Genomic DNA, 17,821 nt, shown 5'->3' with positions numbered 1-17,821 from the left:
CGTCTATACTAGAGTGCACTCAAAGATCAGATTGGCTCAAATGGAAAGAAGCCATAAACGTGGAGTTAGAATCTTTTAAGAAAAGGAATGTCTTTGGATCGATTATCCGGACACCTTATAATGTTAATCCAGTGGGATATAAGTGGGTATTTGTGAGGAAAAGAAATGAACATGGTGAAATTGTAAGATACAAAGCACGGCTTGTTGCACAAGGATTCTCACAAATACCAGGCATCGATTATGAGGAGACATACTCCCCTGTGGTGGATGCAACTACATTTCGATTTTTAATAAGTCTGGCCATCAAAGAAAATTTGGATATGCGGTTAATGGATGTTGTAACCGCATACCTTTATGGTCCACTGGATAACGAAATATATATGAGATTACCAGAGGGTGTTGAGCTCAAAGCTAATAAAGGTTCTCGAGAAGAACACTGCATAAGGCTGAACAAATCCTTATATGGACTTAAGCAAAGTGGTCGAATGTGGTATAATCGCTTAAGCGAATACCTTGCCAAAGTTGGCTATAAGAACGACCCTATCAGTCCATGTATCTTTATAAAGAAGTTTGCAAACAAAGGATTTGTTATCATAGCAGTGTATGTTGATGATTTGAACATCATTGGAACCCCTGGGGAAATCGCCCAAACAGTTGAATATCACAAGAAAGAGTTTGAAATGAAAGACCTAGGTAAAACTAAAGTCTGTTTGGGGTTACAACTTGAGTACATAAAAGGAGGAATCCTTGTGCATCAAAAGGCATATACAGAAAAGGTACTCAAGAGATTTAACATGGACCAGGCTCACCCATTGACCAGCCCAATGGTTGTGAGGTCCCTTGGAGTGGACACTGACCCATTCCGTCCTAAGGAGGATGATGAGAATGTCCTGGGTCCTGAAGTGCCTTACCTCAGTGCCATAGGAGCGTTACTGTATTTGGCTAGCCACACTAGACCAGATATATGTTTTGCCGTGAGTCTCCTAACCCGTTTTAGTTCATGTCCGACCCAAAGGCACTGGAATGGAATTAAACATATCCTACGTTACCTTCAAGGAACTAAGGATTTGGGTCTATTTTATACCAGTGAAACCAAAGATGGTTTAGTAGGCTTTGCTGATGCAGGCTACTTATCTGATCCACACCATGCTCGGTCCCAAACCGGTTATGTGTTCACTCATGGTGGTACTGCAATATCATGGCGTTCCATGAAACAAACTATAGCAGCCACATCATCTAATCACTCAGAAATCTTAGCCATGCATGAGGCAAGTCGTGAGTGTGTATGGTTGAGGTCTATGACTCAACACATCCGATCAGATAGTGGAATGGTCGAGGACAATGGTCCGACCATCATATATGAGGATAATGCAGCCTGCATTGCTCAACTCAAAGATGGGTATATCAAAGGTGACCGAACCAAACATGTACTACCCAAGTTCTTCTTCACACATGAGTTGCAGAAAGCCAAGGAGGTCAGCGTCACTCAAATCCGGTCAAGTGAGAACTCAGCCGACCTCTTCACCAAGTCACTTCCCACCAGCACATTCAGGAAGCTTACGCAGCAGATTGGCATGCGAAGACTCAAGGACCTTCAGTGATGTCCAAATTAGGGGGAGTAATGTGTGTTGTACTCTTTTTCCTGTCCTTGGTTTCCCTTTTTACCACATTGGGTTTTGGGTTTTCCGGGAGAGGTTTTAACGAGGCAACGTTAGCACATTACAAGCCCGATATGGTTATGGCATCCAAGGGGGAGTGTTATAAATCCATGATATGGATATGTGGATTGCCATTAACCATTAAGGAGGTTTACATCTGACCCGACTATCCGGTCCGTCTACACCCGTCTCCGATCCGTCTACATCCGACCAAGACTAGTCAAGATGAAGACTCATTCAACCGGAGCATTTATGAGCTTTGACCAAGTCTAGATATTTGTAGTCAAATGTATTAAATATGTAGATTCTCTCCTTTGTGTAAACCCTTATGAACCTCCACTATATATTGATAGTGAGAGCTAATGAGAAAGACACAACTTTCACAACAACACTTCTCTCGTATTTCTAACATTCACCAACTTGTTTACTAGTTGATGTTTATGTTCAGAGCCTTATTAAATGGGCTACGTGAAGCCCATACGATTTAATGAGTAAAATGAAATGAAACTGGACCGACGGAGAAAGTCCTAATCAAAAACCTCCTCCTCACCGGCGAAAATGCGAGCTCCGATCTCCGGATTGCTATCTAGATCCATCGGTTTCCTCCACCGCGGTCGTCCTCTATGCGCCGTCGCCGCTTCACCCGAAGCTAGGACGAAGAAGCTCGAGCGAATCGCCGACGACTTGCTCAGTCTCAACAGGATCGAGCTCTACGACTACTCGATCCTCTTCAGCCACAAACTCGGCCTCAACCGCTACGGTTCCGCCGTGTCTTCTCCCGCCGGAGATCTCCCCGCCGATGCATCCGCCTCCGCCGAAACCAAAACCGCCGAGAAAACGGCTTTCGATGTGAAGCTGGAGAAGTTCGAATCCGCTTCGAAGATTAAAGTCATCAAGGAGATCAGAGCGTTCACGGAGCTGGGATTGAAAGAAGCGAAGGAGCTCGTTGAGAAAGCTCCGATCGTTGTGAAGACAGGTGTCACTAAAGAAGAAGCTGAGAAGATGATGGAGAAACTCAAAGCCGTTGGTGCTACTGTTGCTTTGGAATGAATTAGAGTGATTATTTAAGTAACTCTTATGATAAGTTCAGAATCAAACAATATGAAAGTGTGTTTTTACAATATTGCTCTGAGTTTTACTTTTGCTTGCTTGATATGTTTTTTTTTTTTTTCTGCATTATATCCTCAATACTGAAATGCCACTCCTATCAGGTAGTAGCTTCTTCATGTAGTACTTTGATCTTCTAGAGAGGTTGATTCTTTGCCTTCTGGTCTCTGGTATGACCTCGATTGAACACTCTTGAAACCCGCGTCTCACGAACCAATCTGCTGTTCTTGTAGTAAGCAGAAACAGCTTCTCTAACCCGAGCGACGAAGCTTTCTTCTCAATGTAATCTGCAGAAACAGATTCGTGTGTGTGTCATTGATGTTTTCTCTAGCTTTTGATAGCTTCAAACAGTCTTACCTAGCAGTTTATCGCCTTGGCCTTGACCGCGGCAATCTGATGCAACGGCAATCGCTGCAACTTCTCCGCATTTGTCTTCAAAGAAGGGAAACAGAGCTGCGCAAGCGATGATCTGACCTTCTCTTTCCACAACCACGAACGATTCCAAAGCTCGCAGTAACTGCACTCAGAGATCAAATCATTAACACCAGAACGATAAAACACTGAGATGGGTAAGTGTTTAATTAACCTCTTCATCGGTTCTGCGAATGAGAATCCCAGATTCCTCCAAGGGTTTGATGATATGTCTAATGCCTGCAAGATCATCCACTTTGGCATCTCTGGTTCCTTCGTACACATCACTGCGGGCAATGCACATAACAGACTTAACAACACTGTAAGAACGATAAAGATCAAAAAACAAATGTGTATACCTAGCAACCATAGTCCCCATCCCATCTCTTTTGAAAAGTTCTAGCAATAGAACTCCACTTATAGTCCCATCCAACAAGTGAACTCTTTTGACTCCACCCTAGAAGCAAAGCAAATGGTCTCTGTTAAAAAACGGTGGCCAATAAGAAACAAGACCAAGGTTTTTCATTAAACACTCACTCTGCAGACAAAAGCAGCAGCAGCCAACTCGGAGAGATAACCGTTTAACCGACTTAGCCTCTCTTCACCACCAATAGCAAAACCTTGCTCACCAGACCACAACCCGTTCCCATTCTCAAACCCAACACCGTTCTGAAAGATTGGAGTGTGGCTTCCGTTTCCCCAAAACGGTGGTCTCCCGTTATGAGGATAGGTATCCTTACCGTTGGTGTTGTTGTTGTTAGGAGGTTCGTGGTAAGTGATGCTTCCATCTCCAACTGCTTTTACATAATTAGCAGCAATGTCGCTTTGTTGCGCCCGTTTCCTCACTAACATATCTGCTTCTTGAAGCGTCAAGAAACTAATCAGATGCCCACTCTCATCAAGTATTGGACCGTCCATTATGCAAATAAGCTTGTCTGCTCCTATAGCTAATGCACAAGCTGTAGCAACCTCATAGGTACTGCCAAAAGTAAAAGGTCTGTCAATTCTAGAAGAGTCTAAATCTTTTTAAGGTTAAGTAGAGTGAGCATACTTGCAATTCAAGACTTCTCCGGAGCTCGAGTGGCCCAGATTCCTCAACAAAACTACAGAACCACCGTCAAGCCTCTCACAAATCCGGTCTACATCTATCTTCTTCACTTCACCCGTCGCTCCAAAGTCAACACCATCAACAACACCTCTTCTCTGCACCACATCAACAACAAGACAATCAGTCATAGAAACCGAATATAATGAACAAAATCAAGAAAGTGGAAAAAAACTCACTTTTGCTGCAAAGAAGTTACCAGTATCAACCCTGACACCTATATCATGTAAGCGACTACTATCACCATGCCTACGGATATTGCAAATGGAAGGTCCAGGAGATAGTTTGGCCTCGAGCATCACTGATATTGCTCCAGCAGCTTCCTTAGCAGCCTGCAAAGATGCTTCATCCGTTACTCTGTAACGTCCCACATATGTAGCCTCGCGTCCTGCAACTCACTTATTAGGCTCCTAATTGAACAAAACTAGATTCAAGGTTATCTATTTCTGACCTCTCTCAGACAAAAGCTGGTCGATTTGCTCTTGAGTTCCAGGGACTAGGACAAATCTTATCCCCAAATGATGAAGAAACGCAATGTCCTGCACACAGCTTTCACTGAGACAAACAGTCGAACACCTTGTGTGCTTTCTTTTACATAAATAGTATGAGGGAAAAAACAGAAGAAACCTTTAAAATGGGGTCACAGTAAGGGCCGTTAATGATCTCGCCGGAGATAACAACGACGAAGGTGCAGCCGCGGTGGGCCCATAGATAAGGCCAAGCTTCACGGAACCAACGCACGAACTCTTTGTCGTCTACTGGATGCTCAGCCTCCACATCGCCGCCTGCACTCGCCGCGTAGTCGTACATATTGCATTTCGCCGCCAGATGAGATACAGAACCAACCGGTTTAAACCATCGAGGGATAAACCGGATTTTGCTAGGTTTGAGCTTATTGTTCGGTTTGAAAGACGAAGATTCGGTTCTTGTTTGGCGAAATTGAAAAGGAGCGTAGAAGTTTGAAGAAGAAGCAGAACCCAACAATGCTCCTCGCTCCATTCTCTTTCGGAAAATTCAACTAAATTTTCAAAAAAAAGAATTAACAGACAGGAGACGGCGGTCTATAGTCGGAGATGGCGGCGGTAGTTGCCAGATTCTTTTAAATGTCTGGTCGTGAGAGTTTTGTGTCTTTACGTGGGGTCAATGTTGTTCGATTCCGGTTAATGAAATGGTGGGAAGTTGGTTCAACCGGTCACTCCTGCAGTATAACCAATCTCGGTCTGCATCTTAGTCAAAATGGGCTTTTAGTGAATGTTTTGGAGTGCTCTACTGGGCTAAACCCATTTAAAGTCACCAGATTGGGCTTATAAGGAATGTCTTAAAGTTAACCCCTGTTAACCCATTTAAATTGTCACTACAGTACGGTTTTGAGGAATGTTTTAATGTTAAGATTGCATAAACCCCCTAAACCCATTTAAAGTGTTACTAAAGTGGGCTCTGAGGAATGTTTTGTAAATTGTTACTCTTTTCCTTACGCCAAACATGATATGACTTTTATATGAAGTGATCCTGACGAAAGAGTGTCAAGTTATATATATTTTGGGATTACGTACCGACATAAAAGTAAAGGTGGAAAATAACAAGCCAGAGAGAACACGAATATCTCTCGGTTATCCGAATCAAGTAAAAGTATATAATATTCCCACGAGACACCTAAAGATGCTCACTCCTGCACGGTAGATATTTCGTTATGGTGATTGTGACCTGTTACTGTTAGGTCTTTTCATTTATGCAAATCATACATAGACAATTCACTATGTATGTTTTTATTTTACTGAAACACTTCACTATATATGTTGCGATGAAGTCATTATAAATCCCTCTTTTCCCTTCAAATACTCAAGAAAGCATAGCATGATGAATTGTTGATTCGTGTTAGATAGCATTTTCATGTAGTTTATATCAGAATTTTTATCTATTTTCGTATAATTTCGTGCCAAATACCTTAACTTATTTTATAAATCATAAAACCTCCAGAGAGAGGGAAAAAAAAAACATTATTGTACGAGTTGTTTGTTAACCGAATTCGATGTTTTCCAAATTCCTCGTACGGCAAAACGTAGAAATTAAATTGCTTTGGACCAAACTAAAACAAACAGAAAATAAAAGGGGCCCCACGGTAAAATGCAAACAAAAAAACAAGTGGTCCAAATTTGAAAAGATATAAAAATATCAAACCAGAAATATAATAATAGCTTTGTGGTCTCAGAGCCTCCATCGTCGTCCTCGTCTTCCATTTTCCCTTTTACTCTCTTCCTTGTTTTCTCGCTTTAACATACCAAAATAGAATCTCTCTCTCTCTCTCTCTCTCTCCATAAGATCTATTTTGATCCACTTTCATTCTCTCCCTCTCTCTCTCTCTATTGCTCGTTGTGATCTCCTTCTCTCCAAGTCTTGACGAAATCGAACAACACCCTTCTGGATTCAGGTAATCTTCTCTCATTTTCCTTAAAACCCTCTTTATATTTAACCTTATTTCGATCAAAAGTACGATCCTTTCGCCTTCTGAATCAGCTCAATCAGCTCCTAGTTCTTCGGAAAGTTTCAAGATTTTAGCATAAAGCATCCGTCTTTGAATCAGATTTTACATCTGTTTTTTTTGGTTGAATTGATCTAATCTCAGAGACAAAAATGGGTGGCGAGGCAGAGGTCAAGGAGCGTTTACAACCCAAAGGGAAGAGACTCTGGCAGAAAGTGAAGTATCAGCTCGTGGAGTATCACGCATTGCCTGCTTACCTCAGAGACAACGAGTACATCCTCGGTCACTACCGTTCCGAATGGCCCATCAAACAGATCCTCCTCAGCATCTTCACTATCCACAACGAGACCTTGAACGTCTGGACGTAAGTATTGGATCAAAGCTTTCTTGTCTTTAAACGTTGAGAATCTTGAATTTTGGGGAATTTTTGCAGGCACTTGATTGGGTTTTTCCTGTTTCTAGCGCTTACTATATACACAGCTACCAAAGTCCCCAGCGTTGTGGATCTTCACTCTCTTCAGCACCGTTTGCCTGATCTCTTGAGGAAAACGGATCTTCACAAACTTCACTCTGATTTAATGTCTCGCCTTCCTTCTAGTCCTTCTAAGTGGCATGTCATGGAGCTGCTTTATAACTGTCTCCCTGAACGATTCTCTCATGGCAACTCCACCGACATGTGTGTCCTGGTAATCAAAATACTAAAAAAACACAATCTTTCTTGTTTATTGCAGAAAATATGATCAGTGTTCTATAATGTGGCGTTTTCATGTTATATCGTGTTTTATGTGAATTTATATAGTTAGGAAGCATAATAGTGTTCAGGAGGCGTTTACGGTAGTTGACGGGGTGCCCTTTTCATGTTATATCATGTTTTATATGAATTTATATAGTTAGGATTAGTATTCTAAAAATCAGTCTAGGCAGAGCCTAACCCGCCTAGTCGACAAATAAGGTATGAGCGACACAATTTTTTTACTGACTTTTTCAAAAAATCAGCCTTGATGCCTGCCTAAACAATAATCCTCTATACGACGTCTAACCACCACCTAGCGATTTTTAGAAAATTGGTTCGGAGACGTAATAGCATTTAAACGGACATTATATGAATTTTAAATATTAATATTCAAAAAGTTAAACTATTATTATCTCAAAAAGTTAAACTATTATTATCTTTTTCTTTGTAAATTGCATTGCAGCATTCTGTGAAGGAAGATCTTGCAAACATGATAGCTCCTTTAATCTTCAGACCAATCACCAGATGGCCCTTCTACGCATTTCTAGGCGGCGCTATGTTCTGTCTATTAGCAAGCAGCACCTGCCACCTCCTCTCCTGTCACTCAGAGCGTGTCTCTTACATAATGCTAAGGCTTGACTACGCTGGAATCGCAGCTCTGATCTCCACTTCCTTCTACCCACCTGTCTACTACTCCTTCATGTGCGATCCATTCTTCTGCAACCTCTACTTAGGATTCATAACGATCTTGGGAATCTCCACGGTGCTCGTCTCGCTCTTACCTGTGTTCCAGAGCCCTGAGTTTCGCGTTGTGAGGGCCTCTCTTTTCTTTGGAATGGGATTCTCTGGAGCTGCACCGATACTTCACAAGCTGATCATCTTTTGGGACCAGCCTGAGGCGCTTCACACGACGGGTTATGAGGTTTTGATGGGGTTGCTTTACGGGTTGGGAGCTTTGGTTTATGCGACTAGGATTCCTGAGAGGTGGATGCCTGGTAAGTTTGATATAGCTGGACATAGTCATCAGTTGTTTCATGTTTTGGTGGTTGCTGGTGCGTTTACGCATTATAGAGCTGGGCTTGTGTATCTCAAGTGGAGAGACATTGAAGGATGTTAAATTTGATGATTTTAATCTTCTTTTTGTAGCTTCACGAAAAAGTTGGATTGTGTAAAGTCTATGTGTAAGCAAATGTTTTTTTTTTTAATTTACCCTTGATCCTAACCCTAACACATAGGGCCGGTCATGTGTAAAACAAGATGAAACATAGGCCTCGAACCCTCAATTTTTTTGAAGAAAATTGCATAAACTTGCTCCAAAATCTTTGAAACATAAGCAAGTTTGTAATAAAACAAATGCAAGTTTGTAATAAAATAAATTTTTATTGAAATCTTTACTAAATCGTTATAGCACCAAAATCTCAGGATTCGCCATGCCAACACAAAACTCTAACACTAGATGGTTCACTCGACTCAATGCTTTGCACCATATAGAACCTTAATGAATCGCAATAAGAAGAAGGAGAAAGAGTCGATGAGGGAGGATCTTGGAAAGTTTTTAGAGAGTTTGAAATAATGTCTTAACAACACAGGGTTTTAATCATGTTAGATTGGCGGGTTGTGGTGATCACTGGAAAGGCCCAAAATGTTAATGTGTTACGTGAGGTTAAAGCCAACCTTGGGTTTTTATTGTTTGGGCCAAACTTGCCAATATAAAGGCCCTATGCAATACAGGCCACACCATGAAGAACTCGAACATCACAGATTCACAGGTGGTGGTCTACTTCATTTTGTTTGTTCTCGGCCTATGATGGAACTACGCATGGGAAACAAAAATCTCAAACGATCTCACGAGAAACCGGCCGACCTTAAAGTTGTAAAGCAAAAGAACAGTAGACACGTAACAATATGCATAAATAATATTTGACCATATGCATGCATGGACATACACGAAGCACATTGTCCGTATAAAATAACCGAGCTATAATCAAGGAGAACCCTAAATACCAAATGACGAGACGCGCAAAATCTCAACGAACAACCCACCACAGACATAGAAAGCAAAAAGACATTTCTAAAAAGCCATAATTAGTGGATTCGTTACGTTGCTTTGCATCCATTAACTCATACGTAAACACGCACACAAATAAAATAAAAATATGTATTCTGGATATGAAGCTGACGTTGGAAGGTGACAAAAACCTACAACATTAAAAACAGAAATAGTTGCTGTTACAACTTCTCATAGTAATGTAGAAACAATTTGTTGCAATAGAGCGCAGAACTTTAAGATTGATTTAAGCAAAAAAAATAAAAAAAAAAAAATTGATTGATATATATTTAGAATTTTATAAACGTCATATATTTACAACTAAATAGATGTTGTCAAATAGTACAATTTAAAGGGAAAGAGTGTTGCATGTTAACATCCATTTCCAAATATGACTTAGCGACACGTTAAGTTTTGTACCAATTTACAAAGTTGTCGTTATATTGCTCATTTTCAGTAGTGGTGAATAACTTTCTATGCGTAAATTTTGATAATTCTATAAAAGATAGATCTTACTTTAATAAGTGTTTGCCTGCCCCTCGACTTTAATAAAATATTTAATTAAACTTTATATAAAATATGACCTAACCTGTATCCGTCGGCTTATAACATATAGACAAGCGGTGTACGTATCCAGATTATATACGCATCGAAACTGATACCCCCTCCGTTTTTTAATATAAGTTTAAAAATTTATGTTCCAATTATATATAAGTTTAAAAATTTGTGTTCCAATTATATACGACGTTTTCGATTTTCTACGTAAAATCTATTAATATTTAATATTATATGATTAATGATGATATACTTTCTATTTTATTATTGGTTGATTTGTAGTTAGGTAAATAATTAATGATGTTTTTGTCTAGAAAATATAAAAAATTAATAAATTTCTTAATCTATGTGCGCATTTCTAAAACTGCAACTGAGGGGTAAGTCTTTTCCTCAAGCAAAAGAGAAGTTCGTTGATTAACGGAAGGGTAACGAATAATGTATTCTGAATGATTCGCAATATCGCATGTACATTATTTGAATTATATCCAAGAAAGTACTTATAAAATTTTCCAGATGCCAGTAATATATAAAGAACTATCGATGGAAGTATATAGTTTTCTATTATTTTTGATGGGAGGTTTTAAGTTTAGAGGTTTGTATTAAATGTAGTAACCCCATTTCTCTTCATAATAGCCGACATATGTATATGTGCAATGTAATGTTGATTCATACTATAAAAAATGAAATTGGGACATTGTTGAAAAAGCTAATATCTAAAGCTTTATTATTTGAAAAAGCTAATATGTGAAAAATGAAATCGGGACATTAAAGTTTGATTTCACATGAGACCGAACTAAGACTTATAATGTACAGATTCACATAATCGTATAACGATATATATTTATATATATGCACTGGAACATCGATCTCGATATAAATTAAATTGGAATTATTAAAAAGCCATTATATGAAGCTCTTTTTACTGGACACTAAAGTTTGATTTCACATGAACCTAGCATGAGACTGGCTAATTAGAAAAGTATATTTGTATATATGATGTCTTTTATACTTTATTATATACGTATGATCAAAAGCATGTGGCTGGTGCTCCACATATACTTTTTAATCCTAAATGAGCTAACTAAAGTTAATCAGTTTTCTGATATAATTATAATAAATGGTTATAGTTCAACAATTAAAAACATATGTTGATCATTGTAAATGATTTTTTTCTTAAATAATTTAAAAACTTATTGTGTGATCTAATAAGCACAAAATTTCCATCCTCGTTAATTATTTTTGCCTTACAACAAACAACAGAAATTAGAACGTTCTTAAATGAAAGCTACTGCAATATATATATATACGTGTGTGTGACAATATGAAGTGATATGATGCATTTTAACCATAATACAATTCAGCGTTAAAATTAGTGATTCTCTTTATGTATTATTTGAGATTAGAATTTCATTATGATGTCTTTCCACTTTTTCTTATGCCGAAACCTTGGAATCGGAGACCCGCCAAAGCACGAAAGCCAAAATCTTTCTCTTGTATACGTCATTAGTCCGATCCTTTGTAGAAACTACCCGTAATAACAAACTCTTGGTTTTTTTGGGTTCTCAATATTTCTATTGAATCAACTAAACCTAATAATAATCTAGCTCTAAATTTTCTATATACATTGGTAGATTATTAACTTCTCACATTTCACTGTTCTCAATATTTCTTCTGAATTACCAACTAAACTTAAAAATCTCAAAATTTCTATATACTTTGAATCGGCATATTGATGGTTTATCATTCAATGTTACCTTATAGCAAGCAAGTATATACTTTTGGTCGTAGGTTATAGCCTTATAGGGTTCTTTACATAAAAGTATTGGTCTCATATCTCATGCAAAGCACCAGTTGGGTTCAGTTTATGTGAAAGTGTTCCTTAGATTCTCTATTTCTTTTCGGTTTAATTATTTTTACTCCACTCTTTGTCTACTTTTTTTCTTTCTTTTGTAGATTGAAATGATGATTCTAGTCCCTCTTCAGTGTCCATCCCGTGTAAAAAGAAATCAAGAAGATTTCTTTTTCTTTTTTTTAAGAAAGATGACTAAACAGTGAACATCCAAGAACCAACTCTATCGTGGCTGTCAGTATCATAACAAGTTTACGTTCACAAAAAAAATATAGGGGGGTTTCTGGATTTGAAGAAAGAAAAAGAGTTGATTGTGATAATATCTTGTATATAAAAATTCCTTATTTGACAAAAAAAAAAAATCCTTATATGTTGAAGTAATTAGAAACCCATGGCTGCAGTGAAAAAATGTTCATTAGAGAGAAATAAAAATGAATTATGATCAAATAAATAGATTGGACTACTTGGGTAATGTTTTCCTTAATGAATATAATATTTTAAATTAAAGTGTATGTTCAACATTTTTTCCTGCCGACTACTGGAGCCACAATAAACAATCCCAAATAAAATCAGACGAAGTATTCAATTTCAATTTGAAAGGTATACCTTTTCTAGAAATATAACAAAATCTGTCATTTACAATTAGGTCTGTATAGATATTAGAACGTGTAAAATGTGGATTGTTAACTTCATCACCAAGCTATTACATACATTTGGTTTATTTGAAAATTCAAAATTTCTATAAAACAAACGATTGCTATATGGACCTCAAACGAGCAATGGTGCCCCACAAAATATTTAATGCTTTTACAAAAGTTGGCTCCAAAAATTAAAATTGCAAGTTTCTAACCCCACCATAGTGCAAGATGACTCAAAAGCTGTTAATACGGTTGGTATACGGTTATATACAGTATTTACATATGACTAAAATACCCCTCTTTGTTTGCCCATAAATATCAGCCTCCAACAATGCAATTCTTCCCTTTTCCCCCGCTAATCACTCATCTCTCTATTAGAAAAAAAATAAGCAATTATGTTGTCCACAGTACCGGCAATTTCCTTCCTGGAACCGGGGACGGTTAATCACTTTTCAGGTTTCCAAACCGGATTCACTCCTTGGGAGGGGGACTGCTTTGATCTCCTTTCCATGAACCATTTTTTTATTGAACCGGCCGTTCCCAGCCCTTGTTATGGTGAATCCGACTCTGGTCTCGTTAGAACTAATTCTGGTTTTGATGATATTAAAACCGGTTCTGACGAATCTTGTGCCGGTTTCACCAAACCCGGTTTTGACGACACCGTCAGTTCACAGGGCCTACTGTGCACTCAAGGAGACAAACTGGACCCGGATGACCCAAAACAATGGACAGCCATCGCGAATTTTGAACCGGGCGAGAAGAAGCATAACCGGAATAAGCTGATTCAACCGGAGATGACCGACGAGAGGAAAAGAAAGAGAATGGAGTCAAACCGGGAATCAGCGAGACGGTCAAGAATGCGTAGACAGAGTCACATTGATAACTTAAGGAACCAGGTAAATCAGCTCGATCTGGAAAACCGTGAGCTCGGGAACCGGCTCCGGTTAGTTATATACCACCTTCAACAAGTGAACACGGACAATAACCGGCTCGTGACGGAACAAGAGATGCTCCGGTAAGATTCTCGGAGATGAGGCGGATTCTGATTCTCAGACAACTTCAACAACAACAACAGTGGGAACTCAATAACAGGAGAATGATCATGTCTGAACAAAACCCATCTACGATCATATGATTAAGTAAATAAAAGATTTGAAAATCTTGAACACTAAGATCAAAGAAAAAAATATCCCTCTATGTATATGAAAGGTTAGGAAGAGAAAATGATAGTTTTCGAATTTTCCTTTCTATTTTGCAACTCTCTGAGAGAAGAATGAAAAAACTTTTTTTTGTTGCACTATCATAGGAATATATAGTGGTCATGGTATTGTAAATAACTCAAAGAGTTATCAAATTATTGCAATGATATAATATTATTCGTACTTAGTGGAAAGCTTTTGTGCGCACTAACATGACATCAACGCCAATGGCCCAATGGCCAATGAGGCTCATTATGTTAAAGTAAGCATTTACTATTATTTGTATTATTATTAAGTTAAAGCGCTAAAGTATTGAACCAGCCAACATAAAAATTTAAAAGGTTTTTTTTTTTGTCAACATTTAAAAGTTAAAACCCCTGTTCTGAAAATCGGCCGCGCCTAGGCGGCCGCCGTCACTCTTCGGTCTCGATTTATGCCAAATCGGTTAAAAAATTCGGATATCCGATTTTCTCGCCTATACCGTCTAAATGACCGCCTAGGCGGCCGCCTATTCTATTTTTTAAATTATTTTTTTATTTTTTATTTTATTTTAATAATATTTTATCTATTTATTTGATCTAAAATTTTATAAATATCATTTATATTCATAATTTTGATGAAATTACACTATATTAAGTTTATATATTTTATTTGTGTGTTTTATACAATCTTAAACATGAAAATGTATTAATGTTATACACAATTAAAAATTAACATGTTTTATAACATAGTAAACAATCTAAAAATTCCGCTCCGCATAATTTTCGATTAATCTCTGATTTTCTCTTTAGGCGCTAGGTCCAACCCGACCGTCCGACTAGCGCTTCCAACCCGACCGTCTGACTAGCCCTCCCGAACATGGGTTAAAACAAGCCATCTCAAATTCCCAATGCTAATTAAATTTTATCACCACTAAATAGATAACAATCAATCTGCCAACCATCACTAGTTCACTACTCATATCGGCCCAAAAACTGCTTGATCTTGCACTCGGCCCAAACTATTCTTCTTCTAGGCTTTGGGCCTTTGCCTTTGCCTTCGAATGGTCTTGTTGGTTTCATTTGTTGTCACAATTACAGAGCAAGAAAACCCTAGTTTGGATCAGACCTAAGGAATCAAAGGTATTTTAACTTAAGAATCAAGACGGATATTATATTAGGTTATCATTAAGAAATCCAAAACGAAGAACAAAAAGAAGAGCAATGCACCAAGAAACAAATTAAATTAAAAAAAAAAAAAAAAAAGACAGCCCGCTCATGACTAGTTTCAGGTTGTGTAATGAAAGTAGTCAACATTGTTGTTTCTGTTGTTGTCCGCAATGGGGCTGGTTACAGAGCTGCTGTTAGAAAGCGAGCAAAACGTGGACTTCTGCAAAACACCTGTAGGAGAAGATCCCAACGTGGGACTACTCGTTGTGCTGTTAAGTACTTCCCCTAAAGGACCTCCTAAGGAGTTCCCCCATGAGATTGGTATCCACGTATTCACCTTTCTCGCAGACTCCAGTGTCTCCTGCTGGCTTTGGATCGGTAAGTCTAGCCTGAGAGGCGAGAGTGCGGTTTTGTCTTGAGCGGTGGAGGAAGGAGATGATGATGCAACTGGAATTGACATTGAAAGCTGCGTCCAATCCGATTTCAGCTCTTCAGGCCAAGAGCTCTGGTTGTGATGATTCCCCGAAGGCTTCTCTTGGTTGCTGCTAAAGTCTAGGTACGAAGATGTGAGCAATGAGGAAGAGGTCACGTGACCAAACCCAAAAGGGCTGTTGTCGTTGTTTCTCTGTTCCTTGGGTTGCAAGTTAACGTTGGATGGATATATCACATTCTGGACTCTGTTTTTTGCAATAATAATATGTAAGCAAGCTATTAACAACATGCCAAAGTATTGAAAAGATACGTTATGTATATATATATACCTGTTGCTAGGTATTTGTGATGCAGTGTTACGCGATGCAACCGCTTTGGACGCAGCGGTTTGGCCAGGTTGGACTTCCACAGGCTTTCTTGAACGGTGACGGCCTCTGTTGATGTGTCTTTCGCAGTACTTCTGTTCAGGAACAGCGTCTTTTGAGCACCGCCATTTCTTACCGTCTGTTCTACGGCATCTCCCTGGCTCAGGATCCATTTTACCTCCTGCGAAACCTAGATGGAATGTTCCCCATCCAACTGCACAACAGCCAGAGATTTAAAAAAACATTTGTTAAACTCACTAACCAAAGGTTTAAAAGAGTTTTCAACCAAAATGACATTAGAGAAAACACTCTAAGGACTGTGTTATGAAAGACACAAGCATTGGCCACAAATCTTGAAAGGAGTAAAGAGCTTACAGGAACTGGGAGGAAATGATCTATAAGGGTAAAAGGACTTTTGGATAGAGATGAGCAAACTAGAAGGAACAGGGACATTGGCTGTGATATACTTATAGATCAAGGCCTGTTGCTCTAACTCAGCCCATTGAGTCAATGTAAAAGGCCCTTTCCCTTGCATGCTCATCATCATTCCACCAGAACCATATCCTCCTGCCAGCATTCCACACAAAAATGTGATTAAAAAAAAAAAAATCAAATCAAAGCTTTTAACAGTTTTACATAAAACCCATTTCACCAAATCCAATCTGAACCCAAACCCATGTTTTTGTTTTTCAGAAAACATAATAATAATTAAAAAAAAATACCTCCTGAGCTTCTACAATAGGAGTGGAAGGTGGAAGCTGGTGAAGAAACGGCGAGAGAGAGTTCTTGTTGTTATCCAAACCGACGTATTTACTGAAGTCGAAAGCTTCTGGTTTATCTGAGAAGCTAAGCATGTGTTTCTTGCCGGCGAGAGTCAGAGGAGAGAAGAGAAGCAGATCTTGTAAGAGGAATGCCTTGATGAAACGACATTGGTCTGCTATAAGCTGCGTAAGAGGAAGGCAAGTGTTTGTCTTCAGCTATTGTTCTAGCTAGCTTCGAGCTTTGTTGCAAGCAATCCTCACCGTCGAATCCGGATCTGTCTTGTTTGGATCCTCTAAGCTCTTTTAGACCCGGTGACCCGTTAACATTGCCAGTTACCGACCCAAGATCCATTTAAAAAGCTATAAGAACTAATAAAAAGAAGCTAGATAATGACTTGAGAGAGACTTGCCATAGGAGGTTGAGCGAAGCTCAAGAAGATGAGAGATGGGGAGAAGAACGAGGCGGAAGTGTAACGTTTGTGTATACTATTAGAGATTTTTTAATGTGAAAGAGATATTATTATTTTTTATAAATGAAAAAAATAGTAATACTTTAAAATAATTGGTTGAGAGAGATGAAGCTTGGGAGGAGACAAGAATGGTGTACCTAAAAAAAACACATTCCGGATCTCGGACATGTTACAACATATATATCCATGCTTTTTATTATTAACCTTGCTTTATATTCTTCTTCTTTGTTTAGTTCTTTTGCTTCAAGGGTACAAAAAACTTTAGCTTATAATTTCCTCCGTTGGGATGGAGTATTATTACAAGTAATTTATATGGAGTATATATATCGACGTTGGTTAAATATTTAATATCCGAGTTGAAGTCTTAAGTTTTGTACAACATGGTCCCAAATCTCATCATTTAAGTATGGTCGTAGTTTCTCTGTTTGAACGTAAGATGTTCAACAATGTAGGCTATTTGAAGTATTGGGACATTTTTCCCAATTTGTATGCGATTTATTTATTGGGTTTATTTGGTTTTTACTTATTTTTCTCGATTGTGATCTATATGCTGCTAGCTGTAACGGTGTTGAAAAAAGGAAAAGTAGCTGTGCTGTGGATTTATTAGGATCGTTGGGCTGAGAGAGATTTCTCATGGAAAACAAAGTTATGTTGATAACCGTGTTATAAATATGAGAGAAGTGTGTTTGAAAAAGTTGTGTTTTCTCCTTAGCCTCACTAGAAATATAGTGGAGGGTTCATAAGGGTTTATTACAAAGGAGAGCATTACATATGAATACATTTGACTATAAATATCTCGACTTGGCATCAAAGCTTTTAATGCTATGGTTGAAAAGTCTTCAATCTTGAATAATCTTGGTCGGA

The 17,821-nt window shown here is 38.5% G+C and overlaps 4 protein-coding genes and 1 pseudogene across 4 annotated transcripts; 3 read left to right on the top strand and 2 right to left on the bottom strand.

Moving 5' to 3' along the window:
- The first annotated feature begins 2,216 nt into the window (after positions 1-2,216).
- Positions 2,217-2,811, top strand: LOC125603704 (50S ribosomal protein L7/L12-like). The gene has a single exon (XM_048774542.1). The coding sequence runs from the start codon at positions 2,217-2,219 to the stop codon at positions 2,706-2,708; it is 492 nt and encodes a 163-aa protein (XP_048630499.1). The 3' UTR covers positions 2,709-2,811.
- Positions 2,716-5,421, bottom strand: LOC106426860 (probable amino-acid acetyltransferase NAGS2, chloroplastic). Its single transcript, XM_048774540.1, has 9 exons — positions 4,909-5,421; positions 4,733-4,820; positions 4,461-4,669; positions 4,228-4,379; positions 3,714-4,155; positions 3,536-3,633; positions 3,352-3,463; positions 3,123-3,282; positions 2,716-3,052 (listed from the first exon to the last, which is right to left on the bottom strand). The coding sequence occupies exons 1-9, from the start codon at positions 5,278-5,280 to the stop codon at positions 2,835-2,837; spliced, it is 1,851 nt and encodes a 616-aa protein (XP_048630497.1). The 5' UTR covers positions 5,281-5,421; the 3' UTR covers positions 2,716-2,834.
- Positions 5,422-6,464: 1,043 nt separating this feature from the next.
- On the top strand, positions 6,465-8,698 carry LOC125603703 (heptahelical transmembrane protein 4). Its single transcript, XM_048774541.1, has 4 exons — positions 6,465-6,709; positions 6,905-7,124; positions 7,194-7,446; positions 7,957-8,698. Exons 2-4 carry the CDS (start codon positions 6,913-6,915, stop codon positions 8,608-8,610), a joined length of 1,119 nt encoding a protein of 372 aa, XP_048630498.1. The 5' UTR covers positions 6,465-6,709; positions 6,905-6,912; the 3' UTR covers positions 8,611-8,698.
- A 3,886-nt stretch (positions 8,699-12,584) lies between these two features.
- Positions 12,585-13,882, top strand: LOC125603706 (bZIP transcription factor RISBZ3-like). Its single transcript, XM_048774543.1, has one exon. The coding sequence runs from the start codon at positions 12,978-12,980 to the stop codon at positions 13,599-13,601; it is 624 nt and encodes a 207-aa protein (XP_048630500.1). The 5' UTR covers positions 12,585-12,977; the 3' UTR covers positions 13,602-13,882.
- Positions 13,883-14,984: 1,102 nt separating this feature from the next.
- On the bottom strand, positions 14,985-17,053 carry LOC125603705 (annotated as a pseudogene).
- Positions 17,054-17,821: the final 768 nt, after the last annotated feature.

The sequence above is a fragment of the Brassica napus genome, unplaced genomic scaffold (assembly GCF_020379485.1).
Source record: "Brassica napus cultivar Da-Ae unplaced genomic scaffold, Da-Ae ScsIHWf_379;HRSCAF=598, whole genome shotgun sequence".
Classification (NCBI taxonomy): domain Eukaryota; kingdom Viridiplantae; phylum Streptophyta; class Magnoliopsida; order Brassicales; family Brassicaceae; genus Brassica; species Brassica napus.
The sequence above is the reverse complement of the archived record's forward strand: the minus strand, read 5'-3'. Positions and strand labels throughout refer to the sequence as shown.

Excerpts from the sequence above, each read along its gene's own strand:
- LOC125603704 (XM_048774542.1), top strand. The coding sequence starts at position 2,217 with ATGCGAGCTCCGATCTCCGGATTGCTATCTAGATCCATCGGTTTCCTC.
- LOC106426860 (XM_048774540.1), bottom strand. The coding sequence starts at position 5,280 with ATGGAGCGAGGAGCATTGTTGGGTTCTGCTTCTTCTTCAAACTTCTAC. Across the intron at positions 4,670-4,732 it reads CCAGCTTTTGTCTGAGAGAG|GACGCGAGGCTACATATGTG; the intron begins GTCAGAAATAGA and ends AGTGAGTTGCAG. Across the intron at positions 3,634-3,713 it reads CTGCTGCTTTTGTCTGCAGA|GGTGGAGTCAAAAGAGTTCA; the intron begins GTGAGTGTTTAA and ends CTTTGCTTCTAG.
- LOC125603703 (XM_048774541.1), top strand. The coding sequence starts at position 6,913 with ATGGGTGGCGAGGCAGAGGTCAAGGAGCGTTTACAACCCAAAGGGAAG. Across the intron at positions 7,125-7,193 it reads GAGACCTTGAACGTCTGGAC|GCACTTGATTGGGTTTTTCC; the intron begins GTAAGTATTGGA and ends GAATTTTTGCAG. Across the intron at positions 7,447-7,956 it reads CCACCGACATGTGTGTCCTG|CATTCTGTGAAGGAAGATCT; the intron begins GTAATCAAAATA and ends ATTGCATTGCAG.
- LOC125603706 (XM_048774543.1), top strand. The coding sequence starts at position 12,978 with ATGTTGTCCACAGTACCGGCAATTTCCTTCCTGGAACCGGGGACGGTT.